Source organism: Stylophora pistillata, chromosome 1 (assembly GCF_964205215.1).
Source record: "Stylophora pistillata chromosome 1, jaStyPist1.2, whole genome shotgun sequence".
Classification (NCBI taxonomy): domain Eukaryota; kingdom Metazoa; phylum Cnidaria; class Anthozoa; order Scleractinia; family Pocilloporidae; genus Stylophora; species Stylophora pistillata.
This window is the reverse complement of record NC_142519.1, coordinates 58,389,308-58,411,601: the sequence shown is the minus strand read 5'-3', so window position 1 is coordinate 58,411,601 and position 22,294 is coordinate 58,389,308. Positions and strand designations below refer to the sequence as shown.

At 41.5% G+C, this 22,294-nt stretch overlaps 5 protein-coding genes and 2 pseudogenes across 5 annotated transcripts; 2 read left to right on the top strand and 5 right to left on the bottom strand.

The window, feature by feature from the left end:
- Positions 1-1,433: 1,433 nt before the first annotated feature.
- LOC148743355 (uncharacterized) lies at positions 1,434-2,744 on the bottom strand. Its single transcript, XM_088725918.1, has one exon. The coding sequence runs from the start codon at positions 2,700-2,702 to the stop codon at positions 1,461-1,463; it is 1,242 nt and encodes a 413-aa protein (XP_088582044.1). The 5' UTR covers positions 2,703-2,744; the 3' UTR covers positions 1,434-1,460.
- A 5,347-nt stretch (positions 2,745-8,091) lies between these two features.
- LOC148743354 (uncharacterized) lies at positions 8,092-9,575 on the bottom strand (annotated as a pseudogene).
- Positions 9,576-10,001: 426 nt separating this feature from the next.
- Positions 10,002-10,586, bottom strand: LOC148743353 (uncharacterized). The gene has a single exon (XM_088751005.1). The coding sequence runs from the start codon at positions 10,584-10,586 to the stop codon at positions 10,002-10,004; it is 585 nt and encodes a 194-aa protein (XP_088607131.1).
- Positions 10,587-10,670: 84 nt separating this feature from the next.
- On the bottom strand, positions 10,671-11,975 carry LOC148743352 (uncharacterized; annotated as a pseudogene).
- A 1,218-nt stretch (positions 11,976-13,193) lies between these two features.
- Positions 13,194-16,160, top strand: LOC148743351 (uncharacterized). The gene is made up of 2 exons (XM_088726006.1): positions 13,194-13,761; positions 14,120-16,160. Exons 1-2 carry the CDS (start codon positions 13,640-13,642, stop codon positions 14,751-14,753), a joined length of 756 nt encoding a protein of 251 aa, XP_088582132.1. The 5' UTR covers positions 13,194-13,639; the 3' UTR covers positions 14,754-16,160.
- LOC148743350 (uncharacterized) lies at positions 15,431-17,713 on the bottom strand. Its single transcript, XM_088726031.1, has 2 exons — positions 17,459-17,713; positions 15,431-17,319 (listed from the first exon to the last, which is right to left on the bottom strand). The coding sequence occupies exons 1-2, from the start codon at positions 17,630-17,632 to the stop codon at positions 16,963-16,965; spliced, it is 531 nt and encodes a 176-aa protein (XP_088582157.1). The 5' UTR covers positions 17,633-17,713; the 3' UTR covers positions 15,431-16,962.
- A 383-nt stretch (positions 17,714-18,096) lies between these two features.
- LOC148743349 (uncharacterized) lies at positions 18,097-22,146 on the top strand. Its single transcript, XM_088725998.1, has 4 exons — positions 18,097-18,254; positions 19,199-19,765; positions 20,302-20,451; positions 21,066-22,146. Exons 2-4 carry the CDS (start codon positions 19,373-19,375, stop codon positions 21,300-21,302), a joined length of 780 nt encoding a protein of 259 aa, XP_088582124.1. The 5' UTR covers positions 18,097-18,254; positions 19,199-19,372; the 3' UTR covers positions 21,303-22,146.
- Positions 22,147-22,294: the final 148 nt, after the last annotated feature.

Below are 22,294 nucleotides of genomic sequence, written 5' to 3'. Positions count from 1 at the left end.
GTGCAGGATACGTAGATGTAAGTCAATCTGCAATATTTTCTTCATCGATAAATTTCGTTTCTTATTTTTGTTGAACACATTGACAGTTTGCTTTCATTTTGCCAAACCGCTTTGGCAGGCATCGAGATCATGCAAGAATGGTAAAATAATTCTTTCGAAATAAGGCCGAGCAAATCAAGATTATATATCAGACACCGAATTTGAGGGTTTTTCAGATTTCTACCGTGTTCTGAGGAATGTTGAAACAACATTCTTGTTTCATATCTCCCCAGAGGGTTGCGTTTAAAGGTGCTGAAAGTTTTACACCTGGTCTTTATTTACAGGGCTTAGTGCATTCTTCAGAAAATCTTCATCTAAGTTAAAGTCAATAAAATTGAAAGCAGAGAGAGACAAAACTGTAAAAGTGTGAAAACTGTACTTTTTGCTGTTAGGTTCTGCTCCCGGCTTTTCACTCATTAAGTCGCGTAAATATGGTTCCCAAGTAATTAATTACGAGAAGGGAATATAATAGAGTTTCTGTTTCTTTTGTTATTCTAATATTGCCAGCCGTGGAGCTCATATTTAACATTTTCTTAAGAACGCTTAGTTCCCTCGTATTCAACTTGAGGTAGTCATGCCAAAATAAATTTCAAGTAACAGGTTCAAAACAAAAAAACTATGGTGAGCAAATTAGTTTTTTATGGTAAGCAAATTAGTGTGATAGTAAGGGATTGTCACCAAATTATTTACCAAAAAAATTAACAACTTTTAGAGACCTAAAAAGCTACGTCATTTGACCACAACCCAGTAAAAAATTGTCGTCTGAGATGTATTTCCTTCCTGTCTTCCAAGGCTATGATAATAGATCCATAGATTCTATTCCAATAAAATGTCAGACTAAGAAAAAGCGAATAATCATTCTACATATATTTACCCTTCAGAAACCCTCGACTTGGTTGACCACAGTAATGTGCAGAATGCTTGCATGCCTCGACGTGTCACACACATATACACAGTACATTTAACATACTTAGTATATAGTTCTCTGTCGTGATCACCTAAAAGTAGAGTATTGTTTCTTATATCTCAGTTACTTTTGCCATAATTTTATCTTACGATATTGTGAAGCGCGACTGAATATATTCATATAGAGGTCTGCGCTATATAAATGTAAATTATTATTTTTATTATTATTATTATTATGCAGTATACACGTTTGGATGCTAGTGAGCTAAGCAAGATAGGGCGAAAATTCGTAACCTATCTGCATGACAGGACTGTTAACTATAATAATATCTAATACTACTTAAATATAAATGATCAATATAAAACGATAAAAGTGTCAATTGGCCCAATACTAAGATGTTCTTTTTTTTTTTTTACATGTTCATGATTTACTGTTCGGTTCTTAAAATGTCCTTAACTTAAAATGTCCATAAAATCCTGCACATAAAAACCAAATCATAATGTCATTAAAATTCTTACGCTGTAACCAGTTTAAATGTTCTTGCAATGTTCAGAGTGCTACTTAATACAGCTTTCTGCATTCTCAGCAATATTTCTTTGTATCTTGTACCAAAGAAGCCCTTCATTTCAGTTTCCATGGCTTTAGACCATTCTCCAAGTACATCTATAATGACGTTTACTTGTGAGATCTTGTATCCTGGGTGTTGTTTCGTCAGTTCAAGTCTAAGTGCTCCATACTTCTTGGTCTTTTCTTTATCTTTCTTGTCTCTGTTGTTGATCCAAGGGCAGCTCATATCCACCATAAGTACCTTCTTGTTTTTGTGGTCGGTGAAACGTGCATCCCCACGATTAGATTGTACGTATGTATGATCAGCATATACTGGTACATCCCAGTATGCCTCAGCATCAGGTGACTTATAAAGAGGTTTGGGCTTCACATCTGAGAACCACGGCGGAGTACTACCAGCGAGCTCTAGGTCTTTGAGCATCTCAAAGAAGAACACTTTCAAAGCAAAATTGTGCCTCTCTAAGTACTTGGACTGAGCTAATGATGGAGATCGAGCAAGTACATGTGCCATGTCCTCAGGACCTTCGCCACACATTCTACATTTGACATCGTTCTTGTCCGTTGTTCCAGTCTTGTAGGCCATGTAGACCTTTGTTGGTGTGAGCTGTTCGTACAGTTCCATGATGCCTGCGATACAGTGGGTAGGAGCACATTGCCATTTATTAAGCCATGCAAAACAATTTTCAAGGCTCAGTTGATCATCTTGCCATCTTGCTTTTAAAAGACTTCCTTGCCACTGTTGATCTTCGACTTTTTTGACTAGTTTCTCATCTACAACTCTCTTTATATGCTTCTTGGTGTGCATATCTTTGATAGCTTTCTCTGGTTCTTCTGTTGGGCTACATGGTGGTTCAGTGGTATTCAAGTTCAGAGTTATATCCAGTTCTTGTGCAAACTTCTTCGAGTCAGTGATAAGAGAGGAGAAACCCTTGACTATAGCACATTCTTCAAACTGTTGCACAGATTTCATCTTGGGGTCTAGACTTTCATAGAGCTTAACTGCTGCTTTGATCTTGATCAGCTTATATTCTTGCTCAAGGGCTCGTAGTCCTCGTCCTCCTTTCTCCCTAGGTAGATATAGCACCGCTATGGAGCTAAGTGGATGACGCCCTCCATTTTCGCAGATGATCTTTCTTGTTTGTCTGTCGATGTCACGCAGTTCAGCAAGTGGCCAATGCTGGGTCCACATGGGGTATGTGAGTGCTGGAAGTGCAAACTGGTTTGCAGCAAGGACGCGGTTGTTGGATCCTGACTCGAGATTCTTGACCACTGACGTCTCGTTGAGCTTGACGTCTTTGGCATCTTGGACTTGTTTACCTCTACGCACATGAATAGCGCTACACTTTTTTGGGTTCCAGTGAAGTCCCATATCTTGCATTGCAGTGCAGGTTGATCGAAGTACCTGATTTAGTTTAGTTTCAGAGGCAGCAAACACTTTCAGATCGTCTACATAAAGTAAGTGTGTTATTCGAGCTGATAAGGGCTTAGACAGTCTGTATCCCTCTGTAGCATTCAATAACCAAGCAACAGGGTTAAGGCACAGTGTGAAAAGGCGTGGGCATAGGGCGTCGCCCTCAGGCAGTCCCTTGTGAAATCTGATGGTGGTAGACGTTTCGCTTCCTTGCTTTGTAGTCGCTACGATCTTGGTATTCCAGCTTACGCTCAGGAGTTTTATCACTTTACCAATCCAGGCGGGTACCCTGTGTATTATTATTATTATCATTATTATTATTATTATTATCCTACGTATTATTATTATTATTATTATTAAGATTAAAACCTGAAGAAATGGAGTACGAATTCTCATGATAAAATATTATCTTCTCGTCTTTCACGCTCTCAGTCTGGTGATTTCGCCGTAGGTGTGAGTTATCGTGACCGCGTCCTTCAGTTGTTCTCCTGAAATTGTTGTGAGGAATGTTGCTAGGCTACAGTCGACTTACGATATTCCTAATCTTAAAATTAAGCTTTGGTAGGCAAACAAGATTCCCCGTCACTCACTGTTGGTTAATTTTCTAGGAAATGATCTGTACGTGACTGGTGTAGATTACTTCCGCTACCCTTTCAACCAATCAGATGCAAAATTAAAACCGATCATGACTTGGACACTCCCTTTTTTTTTTCCCGCGCTTGCGCTTGTAGCTCACCATATACGGTTTATTTTGAGTTATCATCGCTCCTACTTTTGCTGATTGGCTGCCCTAACTACGTTGGATTTGGTTCTACTCAATCGACAAATTCTCCATATAAAAATTTAGGATCAAATTATAAACGGTGGCATTTTTAACTTTGACGCTTTATGGTAAACCTGAGGCGTTTGGACTTTCTTTTGACAGGATTACTGGAGCCGAGGGCCGGGACCACCGAAAAAAGATGGAATACAAAGTTACAAACTCATATCAGCCTCTGAAGCTGGTGGGAAAACCACTGTGGAGTTTTACAGGGATGCTGAGACGGGAGATGCTGAAGACGTCCAATTTAAGGTATTAATGATACGATTTAGTAGCGTAAAGATGACAACACTGCTCTAAATTGGCCTTTTCTAGTTTTAAGTCGATATGATATCTTTTCATGCCGAAAGGCCGAGTTGTTCGCAGTGGAAATCCTTCAGCGGAATTCCTTAAGGGGGGAAGAAAACGAGAGTCTTAGACCCCCCACCCCCACCCTATCCAAAGAATTTTTTACAGAAAATATGGAAGAAAGATATTCTTATGGAACATGTCTCACAGATCCCCATTGAACAATTCATCCCCAGCATCTGTTCTCAAACCACCTACCAGCCCGTCCCCCTACCCCCTTCGAAACTGAGGAAAACCCATCTTTTTGCAATATTTTCTTTGTTTTATTCATTTTTTTCCTTTTTGCAGAATACCACCGAAGTTAAAGTGATATTCGCCTCGAAAGCCACCAGTGATGCGAACAATAATGGTTTGTCAAAACACGACAAGACCAAAATATTGGATGGGAGATATAACTTGATTTCTTTAGCGAACGAACCTCCGCCGTTGCCATCAACAACAGCCATACAACCATCGGCAACAATGATGTCGACAAAAGAATCGGTGGCTCCTACGACTCCAATGGCTCCTCCAAAATACGCAAGTGTCATGTCTCCCGATGGCTCATTCAAACTCGAATGGACCTACAGCAACAGCACACTGATGTTCAAGATGACCTGTAAAACAACCGGTTGGTGTGCTGTAGGATTTACCACAACAGCTGATGGCAAAAACATGGTCAATTATGACATAGCCGTGACAGGATATGCCTCTGGTGCAGGATACGTAGATGTAAGTCAATCTGCAATATTTTCTTCATCGATAAATTTCGTTTCTTATTTTTGTTGAACACATTGACAGTTTGCTTTCATTTTGCCAAACCGCTTTGGCAGGCATCGAGATCATGCAAGAATGGTAAAATAATTCTTTCGAAATAAAGCTGAGCAAATCAAGATTATATATCAGACACCGAATTTCAGGGTTTCTCAAAATCTTCGTCTAAGTTAGAGTCAATAAAATTGACAGACGAGAGAAACAAAACTGTAAAAGTGTGAAAACTGTACTTTTTGCTGTTAGGTTCGGCTGACCGGTTTTTCACTCATTAAGTCGCGTAAATATGGTTCTCTAGTAATTAATTACGAGAAGGGAATATAATAGAGTTTCTGTTTCTTTTGTTATTCTAATATTGCCAGCCGTATTTAACATTTTCTTAAGAACGCATAATTCCCTCGTATTCAACTTGAGGTAGTCGTGCCAAAAGAGATTTCAAGTAACAGGTTGAAAAAAAAAAAACTATGGTAGGCAAATTAGTTTTTTATGGTGAGCAAATTAGTGTGATAGTAACGGATTGTCCCCAAATTATTTACCAAAAAATTTAACATTGTTTAGAGACAAAAAAAGCTGCGTCATTTGACCACAGCCCAGTAAAAAATTGTCGTCTGAGATGTATTTCCTTCCTGTCTTCCAAGGCAATGATAATAGATCCATAGATTCCATTCAAATAAAATGTCAGACTAAGAAAAAGCGAATAATCATTCTACATATATTTACCCTTCAGAAACCCTCGACTTGGTTGACTACAGTAATGTGTAGAATGCTTGCATGCCTCGACGTGTCACACACATATACACAGTACATTTAACATAATTAGTATATAGTTCTCTCTCATGATCACCTAAAAGTAGAGTATTCTCTGTTATATCTCAGTTACTCTTGCCATAATTTTATCTTACGATATTGTGAAGCGCGACTGAATATATTCATATAGAGGTCTGCACCATATAAATGTAAATTATTATTGTTATTATTATTAAAACCTGAAGAAATGGAGTACGAATTCTCGTGATAAAATATTATCTTCTCGTCTTTCACGCTCTCAGTCAGGTGATTTCGCTGTAGGTGTGAGTTATCGTGACCGCGTCCTTCAGTTGTTCTCATCAAATTGTTGTGAGGAATGTTGCTAGGCTACAGTCGATTATTCCTAATCTTAAAATTAATTTTAAGATTATTCCTAATCTTAAAATTAAGCTTTGTTAGGCAAACAAGTTTCCCCGTCACTCACTGTTGGTTAATTTTCTAGGAAATGATCTGTACGTGACTGGTGTAGATTACTTCCGCTACCCTTTCAACCAATCAGATGCAAAATTAAAACCGATCATGACTCGGACACTCGCTTTTTTTTTTCCCGCGCTTGCGCTTGTACCTGACCATATATGGTTTATTTTGAGTTATCATCGCTCCTACTTTTTCTGATTGGCTGCCCTGAGTACGTTGGGTTTGGATCTACGATACTCAATCGACAAATTTTCTATATAAAAATTTAGGTTCAAATTATAAACGGTGGTGTTTTTCACTTTGACGCTTTATGGTAAACCTGAGGCGGTTGGACTTTCTTTTCACAGGATTACTGGAGCCGAGGGCCGGGACCACCGAAAAAAGATGGAATACAAAGTTACAAACTCATATCAGCCTCTGAAGCTGGTGGGAAAACCACTGTGGAGTTTTACAGGGATGCTGAGACGGGAGATGCTGAAGACGTCCAATTTAAGGTATTAATGATACGATTTAGTAGCGTAAAGATGACAACACTGCTCGAAATTGGCCTTTTCTAGTTTTAAGTCGATATGATATCTTTTCATGCCGAAAGGCCGAGTTGTTCGCAGCGGAAATCCTTCACCGGAGATCCTTCAGGTGGGAAGAAAACGGGTATCTTAGACCCCCCCCCCCCCCCCATTCACCCTATCCAAAGAATTTTCTACATAAAATATGGAAGAAAGATATTCCTAGGGAACATGTCTAACAGATCCCCATTGAACGATTCATCCCCAGCATCTGTTCTCAAACCAACTAACACCCCGTCCCCCCACCCCCTTCGAAACTGAGGAAAACCCATCTTTTTGCAATTTTTTCTTTGTTTTATTCATTTTTTCCTTTGTGCAGAATACCACCGAAGTTAAAGTGATATTCGCCTCGAAAGCCACCAGTGATGCGAACAATAATGGTTTGTCAAAACACGACAAGACCAAAATATTGGATGGGAGATATAACTTGATTTCTTTAGCGAACGAACCTCCGCCGTTGCCATCAACAACAGCCATACAACCATCGGCAACAATGATGTCGATAAAAGAATCGGTGGCTCCTACGACTCCAATGGCTCCTCCAAAATACGCAAGTGTCATGTCTCCCGATGGCTCATTCAAACTCGAATGGACCTACAGCAACAGCACACTGATGTTCAAGATGACCTGTAAAACAACCGGTTGGTGTGCTGTAGGATTTACCACAACAGCTGATGGCAAAAACATGGTCAATTATGACATAGCCGTGACAGGATATGCCTCTGGTGCAGGATACGTAGATGTAAGTCAATCAGCAATATTTTCTTCATCGATAAATTTCGTTTCTTATTTTTGTTGAACACATTGACAGTTTGCTTTCATTTTGCCAAACCGCTTTGGCAGGCATCGAGATCATGCAAGAATGGTAAAATAATTCTTTCGAAATAAAGCCGAGCAAATTAAGATTATATATCAGACACCGAGTTTCAGGGTTTCTCAGACTTCTGCCGTGTTCTGAGCAATGTTGAAACAACATTCTTGTTTCATATCTCCCCAGGGGGTTGCGTTCAAAGGTGCTGAAAGGTTTCCATCTCGTCTTTATTTACAAGGCTTAGTGCATTCTTCAGAAAATCTTCATCTAAGTTAAAGTCAATAAAATTGAAAGCAGAGAGGAACAAAACTGTAAAAGTGTGAAAACTGTACTTTTTGCTGTTAAGTTCGGCTAACCGGTTTTTCACTCATTAAGTCGCGTAAATATGGTCCTCTAGTAATTAAGAACGAGAAGGGAATATAATAGAGTTTCTGTTTCTTTTGTAAAAGCTTTTCTGTTTCGTAAAGACCACCCTTGGTTTCGCGTTGCGAGGTTACAAGGCTGACGTCACTTTTTCGACACCCTCCCCCCATTTGTCTCGGAGAGCAAATGTCTGTCGAGAAATGAACCTTTTCCCTTAAATTTTATGAACGAATCTATCATCTAGAGTTCTCAATCGATTTCCTAATCACACTAATCATTGATCAATCAGTAGCCATACTGGCAGATGTTCAGTTCATAAGTAGAATGAACCCCCCACAGGGAGCGGGGGGTCAAGATCGGTAGCTGCACATCGTCCTCCACGTAACTTGAAGGTCGGTTGTTGACTGCAACCTCTACGTCTAGTATAACCTCCTCTAACTCGTTCCACGTTAGGAACCCGTTTCCAATGGTCTTCTGTAGACTTCTCTTCACCAATCCAACCATTCTCTCGAACTGCCCTCCCCACCAGGGTGCTCTGCTCAGGTTGAATTGCCACTTGATTTCCTGACGGGAGAGGAATTCGTTGAGGCGTTCGTCAGTCATCACTTGTTTCAGCCACTAAGCTGCCGCCACGAAGGTACTCCCGTTCTCTGAGTAAATCTTCTCTGGTCGGCCACGTCGGGCGATAAACCGTTTCAGGCATCGAAGGAATTCTCCCGTTGCTAGGCTGGGTAGTAGCTCAAGGTAAATACCTCTGGTCAGGCTACAGGCGTAAAGCGTTATGTAAGCTTTGCCTTCATGATTCCTCCCCTTTCTATACTTCAGTGGTCCGGCGAAATCCACTCCGACTACTTGGAACGCATTTTCTCCTTCGGTACGATCCCTTGGTAGCTGTCCTGGCAGCGGAGCCGCGAACGCTGTGACGCGGAACCGCTTGCAGCCGTTACAGGCTTTAACGACTCTTTTTGCAAGGCGTCGCAACCTGGGAACCCAGTACCTTTCACGAATCTTTGCCATTGTGAGGCTCACTCCCCCGTGGAGTGTCCTGATATGCGCGTCTGCAACCATCTTCTCCGCGAACGGATGAGACTCAGGCAAGTAAATGGGATAGTCTCCCTGAATCCGTCCTCGGCATTCCAGTAACCCATCTGCGTTTTCTTGTAGGTTCAGCTGTACACAATGATCTTCGAACCGCTCTTCTCTCTTCAAATTCACCTGTGCTCGCTTTAGCCACAGGTGTCGCTGCATCTCGATCTCCTCTGTCGTGAGTGGTCCATTAGATCTTCTCGTCTTTTCGCTCCGTAGGTTATGCATGAAACGTGTCACCCACGCACAAACCCTTAGGGTTTTCCATAAGTTGAACTTGATCAGCAAGGCGTCTAGGATGTCTGTCTTAGCTTGTGCTACAGCGAACACTTCCCATATCACTTTTGCTTCCGCCTGACTGTCTGGTGTGGCCGTTGTCTTAATATCGGCTGGCCATCGCTCTCGGTCTAGTAGCCACTCAGGCCCTCTCCACCATAGCTCTTCATTTTCCACGCTTCCGCTCCGACTGCCAAGGTCAGCTGGGTTGTCTTTTGTACCCACATGAGGCCAGTTTACTTCTGGGTGTTGCTGGATTTTCTGCACTCGATTGCTTACGAACTGCTTGTAACTCCCTGCTCCCTTGATCCAATGTAACGTAACGCTGCTGTCCAACCAGCAGAACATATTTCCAACTGGGAACCCTCTAATGCTTCCTTAACGTTCACAATGAGATTGGTCGCCATGTGACCTGAGACCAACTCGAGGCGGGGAATGGTGAGACCTAGCTTCGCCAGTCTAGCTTTGGCTGCTATCAGCCCAACACTATCACCGGATGGTTGAGATATGACACCGTACACTGCCGCAGAAACGCCTTTGTCCGCTTGCGTCGCCGAAACAATGTAGCTCAATGTTGCTGATCTCTTCAAAGTGTTGAGGTATGGCTCTGGGTACGGAAATGCTCACTGGTAGCTGTGCTTCCCATCTTGACCACTTGGTTCCCAGTTGACCAGGAAGTTGAGCATCCCATCCGACTTTCAAATCACATGCGTCTCGGTATAGTAGTTTTCCACTCAATGTCATAGGCGCTGCGAGCCCTAACGGGTCATACACTCTTGCTATCTTCGCTAGTATCCCTCTCTTTGTCACTTGGGTGCGGTCAGTTGGGAAATTTATTTTAATGGTATCTTGTCGCTTGTTCCATGGAAACCCGGGAATAGATCCCCCTCCTTCTTGAGGTGCACCCAACTGTTCCTTTGCGAATGTAGTATCTTCGCTAAGAGACTCACCAGGGGACTCCACTGTCGGGCTGAGGCGTCGTACACGATTCGAAGTTTGGTACTCTCTGCAGCCTCTCTCACCACTGCTTTATGTGGAATATAGAACTCCTTTCCCACTGGTGGGCCTGACACTCGCTCCACTATTCCCTCGTTAAGCTGCTCTTTAATTATGGCGTCATATTTCTGGAGTATTCCGTTCTTCTCCAGTTTCCGAATGGTACTTTCCAATCGCTTCAAACTTCCCGCTCTGTGGTTGGGCAGTGGAGGGTGGTTTCCTCTCCAGGGTAGCCCCGTCTCGTACCACCCCTCTGGCCCTCGTGTTAATTGTTCCTTGAATTCTTCATAAACATCTGCTTGATCTCCGCCTGGTGTGTCACGCAATCCTAGAGCATCTAATTTGCATAGTTGTTCGTAATCTGCCGCTGTCGTCTGTGTCAAGAACATATTAGAGAGGTCAACTTCTTTACCTGGTGACATAATTGTCCATCCGAACTTTGTTAGCTCTGCAACAGGTTCGCCTGAACGTCCGATCTTTGGTATGGTTTCTGTCTTTATTTTCCCTTACTCGCTCGCACCCAGGATAATGTGGACTGGTAGCTCAGGCTTCTCGTCTCTGTCGTCCATGTATACCCCATCTAAGTAGGGATATTTATCCAGTATCTCAGCATATCCTGGGTTGTCAAGTGATAGCAATGTACTACGGTCTACTCTGGTGACTTCCGTTTCCAATCGGAATTTTCCGTCGAGACTGCCAATCGTCACGCTATGAATTCCGATGACCTTGTTTGTTGACCCAAGCATCATCTCTATGCACTTGAATTCTTCTCGTAGCGGTTTGTTTCCCAGGTGTTCAAGGATAGCTGACGACGCGTATGAGCTGCCTGCCCCAGTGTCTAGGAGTGCGCGGCACTTGATTCCATTTACTTCTACGACAACAACGGGATACACGACTCTCTCTGTTCCTTTGTTTTGTGCCGTCACGAATCTTCCTCTCGTTGTGTGACCGCTTGGTGGGTGATCACATATTGACGTGCGATGTCTGCGTCGACAGTTATGACACCCGCGGCTTCTACAGCTGTCTGCTCTGTGTTTGTCACTTGTACAATTAAAACACAACTGTTTTTGGCTCAGAATTCGTTTGCGGTCTCCGACCGCGACAACTTTGGTGCAATTAGCGGATGTGTGATTGGTGTCATCGCAATAGACGCACCCGCGCATCTGTCTTCCACTTGCTTGTTGTTGGACCTGATTAGACCTTCCGCGTGGCGGCGGAACGCGTGCATTCCAGTCGTTGCGATCATTCTTCCTCTTGGACACACTCGCACCATCGCTTTCCTCTCCTTCTGAATTTATGTCTCTGCAACTTTTAATTGCCTGAATCAGTTTAGCGAAATCCCAGTCTCGCCAATCTTCGTGTCCCCGGACTAAGTCTCCCTTTATTCCTTTCAGTTTGTCTAACACCGCCCTCACATTTCCGGAGACTTCACGTAACTTCCCGAGCGTCTGTAAGCTTTGTACATTGAACAGATACTTTTTGTAAAACTCATTAATCTCTTTTGGACTGGCGCTTGTGATGGTAGGCAAACCCATGATGTTGTTTACATATGCATTTACAATTTCTGACGTTTTCCCGTACTCCGATTCTAGGATGGCCTTCGCCCTTTCGTACCCCTCAAGATTGAACGGGAGTCCATCTATGTCCGCTCGTACCTTTGTAACAAGGACTTCGTTTAGATAAGCGAGCTTGGTCACTGCTGACCGATCTGTCGCGTCTATTCCCGCGGAAAATTTGTTCCAAAAAGAGAGCCATTGTTCGAAGGACCCATCAAACTTCATTATTCATAGCTTTGGCAACTTTGCGTGCATTCCGAAATCGCCTAATAACCCTTTCCCTTTTTTGCTACCTAATTCTTCTGATTTTTGTTTCGTAATCAAGCTTCATTTCCCATTGTGCCTTTTCAAACGCGAGTTGCTCCTCTCTCTCCATCGCGATTGTCGCTTTCTCGCTTTCTTTTTCGGCCATTTGCGTTTTTTTCTTCACCTCCCCCAGACACTTCCCAAAGTATTCGATCTCCGCATCTACACCCTCAATAACTTTATCCATTTCATTGCTCCATGCACATACCTCGTCCATTTGCTCACCTTTTGCAATCTTCTTCTCTTCGATCTTTAATTTGATCTCGTCCGCTTCTTTTGCTTAACACACCAACGAGTCACGGTGTCTCCCAATAGAAGTCGCGTTTGCCTTGTCCACAATGCCCTTTCCCTTTATTTGCTTGTACGCCAAAAGCTTGAGTTTTGCGTCCAAATCCTTCTGTAATGCCTCCAGTTCCATGTCTCGATCTCAGTCCCGTCGGAGGTGCCAGTTAGTGTTGGAAATCCCAGTACAGCAACACTAGTCACTCGCGTAGTTTTTTATTCTATCTTTATTCTAGTCGTCACACCTTCGTATCGCGTCGATATTAGCCTATTCTTTTACAAACCCAGAATATCGTAAAGACCACCCTTAATTTCGCGTTGCAAGGTTACAAGACTGACGTCACTTTTCTGACAATAGTAATGGATTGTCGCCAAATTATTTACCAAAAAAATAAACATTTTTTAGAGACATAGAAAGCTGCGTCATTTCACTACAACCCAGTAAAAAATTGTCGTATGAGATGTATTTCCTTCCTGTCTTCCAAGGCAATGATAATAGATCCATAGATTCCATTCCAATAAAATGTCAGACTAAGAAAAAGCGAATAATCATTCTACATATATTTACCCTTCAGAAACCCTCGACTTGGTTGACCACAGTAATGTGCAGAATGCTTGCATGCCTCGACGTGTCACACACATATACACTGTACATTTAACATACTTACTATATAGTTCTCTGTCATGATCACCTAAAAGTAGAGTATTGCCTCATATATCTCAGTTACTTTTGCCATAATTTTATCTTACGATATTGTGAAGCGCGACTGAATATATTCATATAGAGGTCTGCGCTATATAAATGTAAATTATTATTATTATTATTATTATTATTATTATTATTATTATCATACATATTATTATTATTATTATTATTATTATTATTATTATTAAAACCTGAAGAAATGGAGTACGAAGTCTCGTGATGAAATATTATCTTCTCGTCTTTCACGCTCTCAGTCTAATGATTTCGCCGTAGGTGTGAGTTATCGTGACCGCGTCCTTCAGTTGTTCTCATAAAATTGTTGTGAGGAATGTTGCTAGGCTACAGTCGACTTACGATATAGAGTCCTAAAGTGCTTACGTCACGTTTCCATAGCACCGGAATTCTGTGGTCTAAACAAACCAATATGGCGTCCCTAGCGTGACACATTGTCGTTGACCTCGAACACTTCAAGAGCTATAATAGCGCATTTTATCCTCCAATAATAGAAATAAGATAAAGAGAATCAAGATAACCTTTGGCCTTACTATTGAAGAGTATAATAAGCGGACAAAAGCACCTGGTGAGCAATAATTCGAGTCAAAACGCCACGGAGACGAAGTTTGCGATGGGCCAGTGTTTTCATCCAGATTGCAATCACACATCTGAAAGCCACTGCTGCCGATTCTTTTCGTTTCCAGACCAGAAAAAACATAAAACACTCTATGATAAGTGGATATCATTTGTAAGGTGAGTATTTTTCGAAAAATATATATTTCGATGCTGTACCATCGATTAGAAATAGCTGTTTTTTTTTTTATCTCAAACTGATTCACGATTAGCTGTTTCTCTTTCTTGTCTTATTTCTTTTCTCGCGGCTTTGCCTTTCCTTGTCTTCAGTCTTGATCTAAGATTATTTAGTTACTAAAAAACTATATGATAGTTGTGAGTATCAAAGCTTTTACACTAACTAGTATTAAGTAACAAGCTCAGAGAAATACTCGCTTCGCATTCACGTCTTAGACTACAAGGTTAAGCATGTGACCAACTAAACTTTGGGTTTTTTAAGCGCAAGTATAGTAACTGCTTCTGTCTTTTTCTGTTATAGGAGAGGAGATAGAAAGCCCAGCAAACATTCGCGACTTTGCAGTTGTCACTTTAAAGATGGGCGAAAAGAAAATATGCCAACCATCAGTGACAGAAACAGGCACAAGCTGTTTGATAGTTTGGACTTGCTGCCAGGTACAGGACCAACACCTCCCAGTACACCTACCCCCAAGAAAAAACGGAAAGTGTCTGCCGAGCCCACGAAATTACCAACTGTAGCATCTGTGCTTGAAGAGATTAAAGAGAACTCTGAACCATGTTCCACTGAATGCTCACAAGAGGAAAGGACAAGTTCCAAAGAAGCTCTGCTGTCAATAGAGCTTGATATGACTTCAACAGAACTTGCTAAACACAAGGAAGTGTCAAGTTACTATAGTGCACACTACTCTGCTAAGAGCTTGAGCCCTGAGGTGATACGGATGGAGACAGGTCTACCCACTAAGGATGTTTTTGATATTGTTGTGGGATATGTTTCAAGATTCAAGGGTGAAATAAACTATTATGCTGGATGGAAGGTTGAGGCGATCACACTTGAGGACCAGATATTTATTGATTACTCTGATGAAACTGAAACAAAATTATACCAATCTACATTTAGCCCAGTTGTTTTCATGCAGTGTTGCAACTGTTGCTAACATAGTACTAACTTTTGTCCATGTTCTGCATTCTCTCCTGTTCAAAGACATCATGACAACTGTGCCATCTAGAGAAAAGAACAAGATGTGTTTGCCATCTTCTTTCACTGAGTACAGCAGTTGCCGCATTGTGATTGATTGTACAGACATTGAAATTGCTGCACCTAAGCTCATGTCTCAGCAGAATGCTACATATTCCAGCTACAGGGGAATGAACTCTTTCAAAGTCATTATAGGGGTTGCCCCAAATGGAGTTATAACCTATGTTAGTGATCTTTTTCCTGGCTCAGTCAGTGACAAGGTCATGGTTAAAGAGTCTGGGTTTTGTAAACATTTGAGTGCTGGTGATCTTGTTCTGGCAGACAAAGGTTTTCTCATCAGCGATGTAGTTCCAAGAGGTGTTTCAGTGAACATACCACCATTTCTCAACAATGGAAAGTTTACAGAGAGTGAGGCAAGGGCGACAAAATCAATAGCTCGATGTCGCATCCACGTAGAGCGTGCAAATGCAAGACTTAAGAGTTTTCGCATCCTTGGCTTCATCCCAGCATTTTTGAGGTGCCATGCTGACAAGCTATGCCAACTGTGCTCAGCTCTTGTTAATTTGCAGTATCCATTGATCAAGGATGGCTGCGAAGACTTTGAATTTGACTGAATAGAACTTTTTTTCAACTAAATTATAGTACAATGAGTTTTTAATATTATTTTTGTATTACTAGAAGCCCTACTGTAACAGATCAAATGGTATTGACATAGCTTTGGTCAAAAATATGATGTGGTCAGTTTTACATTTTTCTGATATTCATCTCCTTTATGTTCATTAATACAAACTACTATGTGTTCTGTGAAAATAGATTATAATGAAAACCAGTGACATTCTTAAATTGTCATTTCAACTAAATCCAGGTCAGGGGCATGTGACCAGTATGGAATTCTTTCGTCCAGTAGTTCCAAGTGTGAAAGTCGTGCTGGCTTAAAGGTTTTACTTTTGTGTCTGTGAAGCTGGGAGCCTGAGTCCAGGTGTATAAAACTAAAGCCACACTTCAATTAGCTTAAGGGATGGTGAGAGGTAGTCAGAAAAAATAACCTGTGCTGCATGGATTTTGTTTTGGCTCTCTCCCCTTCCCTTTGCATTGCTATGCAAGCCTACTTAAGTGTGGCATAAGTTTTATGTACCTGGGCCCTGTTGAGTAACCAGGATAAGTGTTACCAGCTACCAGTAGCCATTGGTTGCAAAAAAAAAATTGTTTAAGCTTGCTTTCAGGAAGAATGTAATTTATTATTAAGTTACTATGCTAAATGGAAAAATGTGGGTTCTTTATCTTGTGTCTCTATCTGAGTGTAGAATATGTAATGTTATATTAAGAAATTAATGTATGAAATTTAAAAAAATACCTTTTAACATTAGCTACTGCCTATTTACATTAGCTCTCACTCCCCCCCCCCCCCCCCCCACTCTGATTATGTCCAGCATCTGTGCACCACTTTTCAAAGTTCTCCCTCGGTAATCTTTGGGAATAGTTGATGAAAGTAAAAATCACTCAAGATAGTAATATTGTGCTCCCAAGATTCATCTCGTTCAATCTTGATAACTACACTATCCTTTGTGGTCCATACAACAAAGGAGCAGAATTTGCGCTTTGTCAGGAACATCTGGCCTTGACACTGATGCCAGTAAACATGTGTGGTAGACAGCGTATAATTCCCTTCCTTCTCCTCCAAGTAAAAGTCTTTGTGCCCACAAGCTTCCTTGATTGTCGCATTTCGATGTGTGTAGGGGCACTTACACTCAATCACCGAGTCGTCTCCCACAAGTCCATCAGGGGAAGCACCCAGAACTCCCGACTCGTGTAGCCAAAGGCCGGTCTGTACAGGTGTAAAGTTTTTGATGTTGGTGAAGGATTTCAGGGCCTCAGTCTCATTGTCCTGTCCCCATGCAATTGCTTTAACTCCACTCAAGTTGTATTCCCCAAGTAGTCGCTTGATAAGAGACGGTGTAACTCTTTTTGCCTGGAGGACGGAGCCAAAATTACTGGCAGTCAGGCGGCCTCTACGAGCTTGGTGCCATGCAGGGCTGTTTCGCTGGCCAGCCGTGAGGGTGCTCACAACATTTATGGTTCTCTCCTCTACTTTGGCATTCTCAATCAAGTACTATAATTGTTTTTCCTTCGTAGATGCCATAAGGAAACCTTCTGAGTAAATGATATCCTCAATCGTCTTGATCGGGAGAGGGGTAGCAGGTTGTGGTTCGGGACTCAAGATCCAGCAGGTCCCTGTAAAATTTGCCATAGCGCTTTAGTTCGCTGTACAGCCACATCCGATCTTCTCGGCTAGGATCGCGCGCCAAAGGGCTGTAATCCTTCTTCTTCGGTGGCGCTGGAAACATCTGGCTTGCAGACTGTACGCTTTCTGCCTTTCGCTTTCGTTTCCATTGGCATTCCAGGTCCGTCCTGCTAAGGTTATGGATGCCATAAATAAATATGGCTGCCGCGTGACTGCACTTGAACTCGCCGCGAGGACACTCGCATTCTGTGTTTTTTATTTCAAGGTTTTCATCGAGATAAATCTGATAAAAAGATAATTCGAAACAGACACGTAAGTTGCAATATATATTCCGCAATATAAACATTAAATTGGAGGTGAAATCGGGGTTGGGAGTTCTTCGAATTGAACATACGTGTTGTGATCCCAAATTGGCAACTTACTGTGACTTTGTAGTCCTTATTTTTCATGCTTGCTTGGACTTCACCTTTGATGACTCCCCTGGAATAAATAAAGCTTTGGACATGGTCGGATTTGAAGTGGTTTTCTCCGCGATCAAGCGATTTCCGCTCTCCAGAAAAGAAAGAAACGAGTGAGCATATCGATAAAGACGCCATGTTTGAAGTATGAGTTTAAACTGTTTAGACCAGAAAAAAATGCTGTCATGGCAACGTGACGTCACACTTTAGGACTCAATTCCTAATCTTAAAATTAAGCTTTGTTAGGCAAGCAAGTTTCCCCGTCACTCACTGTTGGTTAATTTTCTAGGAAATGATCTGTACGTGACTGGTGTAGATTACTTCCGCTACCCTTTCAACCAATCAGATGCAAAATTAAAACCGATCATGGCTCGGACACTCGCTTGTTTTTTTTCCAGCGCTTGCGCTTGTACCTGACCATATATGGTTTATTTTGAGTTATCATCGCTCCTACTTTTTCTGATTGGCTGCCCTGAGTACGGTGGATTTGGTTCTAGGATACTCAATCGACAAGTTCTCTATATAAAAAATTTAGGTTGAAATTATAAACGGTGGTGTTTTTCACTTTGACGCTTTATGGTAAACCTGAGGCGGTTGGACTTTGTTTTGACAGGATTACTGGAGCCGAGGGCCGGGACCACCGAAAAAAGATGGAATACAAAGTTACAAACTCATATCAGCCTCTGAAGCTGGTGGGATAACCACTGTGGAGTTTTACAGGGATGCTGAGACGGGAGATGCTGAAGACGTCCAATTTAAGGTATCAATGATACGATTTAGTAGCGTAAAGATGACAACACTGCTCTAAATTCGCCTTTTCTAGTTTTAAGTCGATATGATATCTTTTCATGCCGGAAAGCCGAGGTGTTCGCAGCGGAAATCCTTTAGCGGAAATCCATCAGTGGGGAAGAAAACGAGTACCTTAGACCCCCCAACCCACCCTCCCTCTTCCACTCTAACCAAAGAACTTTCTACAGAAAATATGGAAGAAAGATATATTATAGGGATTTATAAGATTTAACAGCTTGAAAGACAACATTGCTTTAAATTCGCCTTTTTTAGTTTTAGGTCGATTGGATATCTTTTTTTGTGTCGGAAAGTCAAGTTGTTCTCAGTTTGAATAGGATTAAAAAAGTTGCCACATGAGTAGGATGGGTGCATGAAGTTTTTGTGCGAAGCTATACCATTAGGTTAGGCGTAACGGGTCTTGTCGGGTTCTACTGAAATTACCGAGTGTTGATATGACAGGTTGTTTTTTTTTAATTTTTCCAATTAAGGAGTGAAGAAAAGAGAAAAATTTCAGAGATCCTATACGTTATAATTGCAGTGATAATAAATGTGAATATACAGATATAATTTTTCATTTGTTCTTTGACAGGGATGTCATGCGTAAAATTTGGCTTAAAGCTTTCAGATAGGGGAGGGGGAGTGGAAATCTTTCAGGAGGGAGGGGGCGAGTGTCTTAGACCCCCCTCACCCACCCTGTCTAAAGAATTTTCTGCAGAAAATATGGAAGAAGTATATTCTTAGGGAACATGTGTGACTGATCCCCACTGAACGATTCACCTCCAGCATCTGTTCTCAGCCCACCTACCACCCCGTCCCCCACGCCCTTCGAAAAAGGAAAACCCAGCCTAAGATTTCTCAATCAATCATCTTCTTGAAAAATTTCTTTTGTTTTATTTTTGTTTTTGCTTTTTGCAGAACACCACTGAAGTTAAAGTAATATTCGCCTCGAAGGTCAGCGGTGATGCAAACAATAATGGTTTGTCAAAACACGACAAGACCAAAATATTGGATGGGAGATTTAACTTGATTTCTTTAGCGAAGGAACCTCCGCCGTTGCCATCAACAACAGCCATACTGCCATCGGCAACAATGATGTCGACAAAAAAATCGGTGGCTGCCATGACAAAAGAATCGTTGGCTCCAACGACAAAAGAATCGGTGGCTCCAACAACAAAAGAATCGGTGGCTCCAACGACAAAAGAATCGGTGGCTCCAACGACAAAAGAATCGGTGGCTCCAACGACAAAAGAATCGGTGGCTCCAACGACTCCAATGGCTCCTCCAAAATATGCAAGTGTCATGTCTCCCGATGGCTCATTCAAACTCGAATGGACCTACAGCAACAGCACACTGATGTTCAAGATGACCTGTAAAACAACCGGTTGGTGTGCTGTAGGATTTACCACAACAGCTGATGGAAGAGGCATGAAAAACTACGATATCGCAGTGGGTGGATTTGCCTCCAATGACGGATATATCCGGGTTGGTATCACGGAAGAAAGCCTGGATGAATGAACGAGTTAATTGACTGACTGAGTAACAATCTGATTGGTTGGTTAATTGACTGACTAACATGGCTAACTAGCCAACCTACTGATGGACCGACCAACTGACTGGCTGGCTCATTGATTCACTAACTGATTCACTGACACACTGGCTAACGGACACACTTCATGGCTGATTGGCTGATTGACTGACTGGCTGACTGACTAGCTTATTGGATAACTAATTTGCTAAATGACTGACTGACTTCATAAAAACTGACTGAGTTGCTGACTCACTGAATGGCTGACTGACTGACTTACTGACTATTAGCTGATAAATTGACTCTGTGAGTTACCCATTCCGTGAATGACTCACAAACGCATTGCAAATGTAAGAGAGACAGACGAAAGAATGAAAATAACATAGATGAACTTTTATTTTAGAGTAAATACTAGGTAGGGCCCGCCAACCTTTAACAAACTCTATAAATATGCAATTTAAAATCAATAGCATTTGCCTTCGTTTGCTAACAGAATTACTGGAGCACGTCCTTATCAAAACCAACCAGAAACCCAAAGCAAAGCCTCCTCCTCACAAAGGTGAGTGAAAAGGACGGTACAACCATGGTGGAGTTCTCCAGGGATGCTGTAACAGGAGAAACCGCTGATGATGTGCAGTTCCAGGTAAGATTTTTAGCCAGACACTGCAGGCTCTAAAAATCAATCACAAAATTTGGCTTTATTCGAGGAAAGAAAGCTGGTAACCAATGGCTTTGCATATTGAGGCCGTGCCAAAATTTCAAGAAATAAATCTGTGTGAGAAATTGAAAACTGTGTACTATGAATAGAGGAGTTTTTCATGATATATAACAGGCCAATATGGTTGGTTATCAGTTTTCTTTAAATGTAAAGAACAAGTAACAAGCTTTCAATTTGTTTCTCATCCGTCCAATCATACTTCTATTAATTCATTCATACATTCATTTATCCTTCATCAATGCACTTATCCACAATGATTCAGAGTCGTTTACTTCTTCATTCATTCAATCATTCATATTCATTCATTCCTCACTTACTCATTCACTCATCCAATACATTTCTTCGTTTCCCTGCTTTCTCGTTCCCTCGTTCCCCTATTCCCTCGTTCCCTCTTTCCCTCGTCACCTCGTTCCATCGTGCCTTCGTTCCCTTGTTCCTTTGTTCCCTTGTTCCCTCATTTTGCTGTTCCCTCGTTCTCTTATTCCCTCTTTGCCTTCGTTCCTTCATTCATCAAGTCTTTGTATTGCTATCATTATCAGAATGATACCCAAGTAACAATTGTGTGGGCTTTAAGTGGAACTGATGCAAACATCGACCTGTCAAAACACACAGTAACCGGGATACTAAGTGGCAAACATAACGTGATAAAGGAAGCCATGGAAGCGATGGAAGCGAAGACTGGAACTAAACCGAACACCGGTCATGTGATTTACCCGTCTACTGCTATTTTCCTGGCTGGCATGACTGCCTATTTTCTTACATTTTCACCTTCGTGATAATCATAGAAACATAAAACTATAATTACCATAGTGACCTTGAAACAATGAAGTAGTTTTTGATCAAGTTTTGATGGTAAACCTGCTTTGCATTAGTTTTATCTTAGTGCCCAATCCCCCTTCCCCCCCAGCAGAAAATTCTGAAGAACATCGCAATCTAGTCACCGCCATTTTTTATCCTCACGGGTATCAAGATTTTCCCAATTTGCTTTTCGATAGCTTCCCTATTTTGATTTGACGTGCACGTGGTGATTACTTTGGTTTTTATTTTGCGACACTAGCTACTCTCGATAGCGTTAGCTTATTAGGAAAAGTTCGAAGTTCCTCCAAAGCAGAAACAAGAACGGGTTTATCGCATAAAAACATAAAACCTAAATACTCTTGAATAATAAGTTTCAAAACAGCATAATTATCTGCTAGGTAAAAAGTTGTAACTAGTCAGAGGTGATAGGGAAAAGTAAACCGCGTTATCCGGAAGTAAAAACCTTTCTTTAGAGCTTGAAAGTCACTGAAATTAACAAAAAGTAGCTGAACAGAAGAGGGTAATGACTGGGGACGTCATAGTTTTGTTCACACCAAGTGATATCCTCTTGGTAAGGCGAGGTCGCATGGAAGGGATTGATGTGATTCGCTCCAACATAACTGTTACTACATTACTCGCTGTAAGTGTTTAATACCTATAAATAAATGTAATATATACTCAAACAAAGGATAGCATCGAAGGCACGCTTTGATTAGCAACTCAAACTTCGAATTCCCTTTGGTATTCACTTCCGAGCAACGCGCGCGGGATTTTTTGCCCAAAAATATTGTAATGGTTGCAGGAATAAATAACTTAAAATCATCTTTTTGTGCTCTATTATCTGATTGTTTTCGCGGCTCGGTAAATATCCGCCACTAACCACCTCCTTTTCGGTGAGAAGTTGTTAAACGTAAAGTAATATACGGTTGTCAAAGATAATGCCTTTTCTTAAGGACATCATGTTACGGTG

Bases quoted from the DNA above. Each gene is read 5' to 3' on its own strand.
- LOC148743355 (XM_088725918.1), bottom strand. From the start codon at position 2,702: ATGTGGACCCAGCATTGGCCACTTGCTGAACTGCGTGACATCGACAGA.
- LOC148743353 (XM_088751005.1), bottom strand. From the start codon at position 10,586: ATGTCACCAGGTAAAGAAGTTGACCTCTCTAATATGTTCTTGACACAG.
- LOC148743351 (XM_088726006.1), top strand. From the start codon at position 13,640: ATGGGCCAGTGTTTTCATCCAGATTGCAATCACACATCTGAAAGCCAC. The intron at 13,762-14,119 runs GTGAGTATTTTT...TTTCTGTTATAG, and splicing joins AAGTGGATATCATTTGTAAG to GAGAGGAGATAGAAAGCCCA.
- LOC148743350 (XM_088726031.1), bottom strand. From the start codon at position 17,632: ATGGCGTCTTTATCGATATGCTCACTCGTTTCTTTCTTTTCTGGAGAG. The intron at 17,320-17,458 runs GTAAGTTGCCAA...TCTTTTTATCAG, and splicing joins ATAAGGACTACAAAGTCACA to ATTTATCTCGATGAAAACCT.
- LOC148743349 (XM_088725998.1), top strand. From the start codon at position 19,373: ATGATGTCGACAAAAAAATCGGTGGCTGCCATGACAAAAGAATCGTTG. The intron at 19,766-20,301 runs GTTGGTATCACG...GTTTGCTAACAG, and splicing joins CCAATGACGGATATATCCGG to AATTACTGGAGCACGTCCTT. The intron at 20,452-21,065 runs GTAAGATTTTTA...TATCATTATCAG, and splicing joins CTGATGATGTGCAGTTCCAG to AATGATACCCAAGTAACAAT.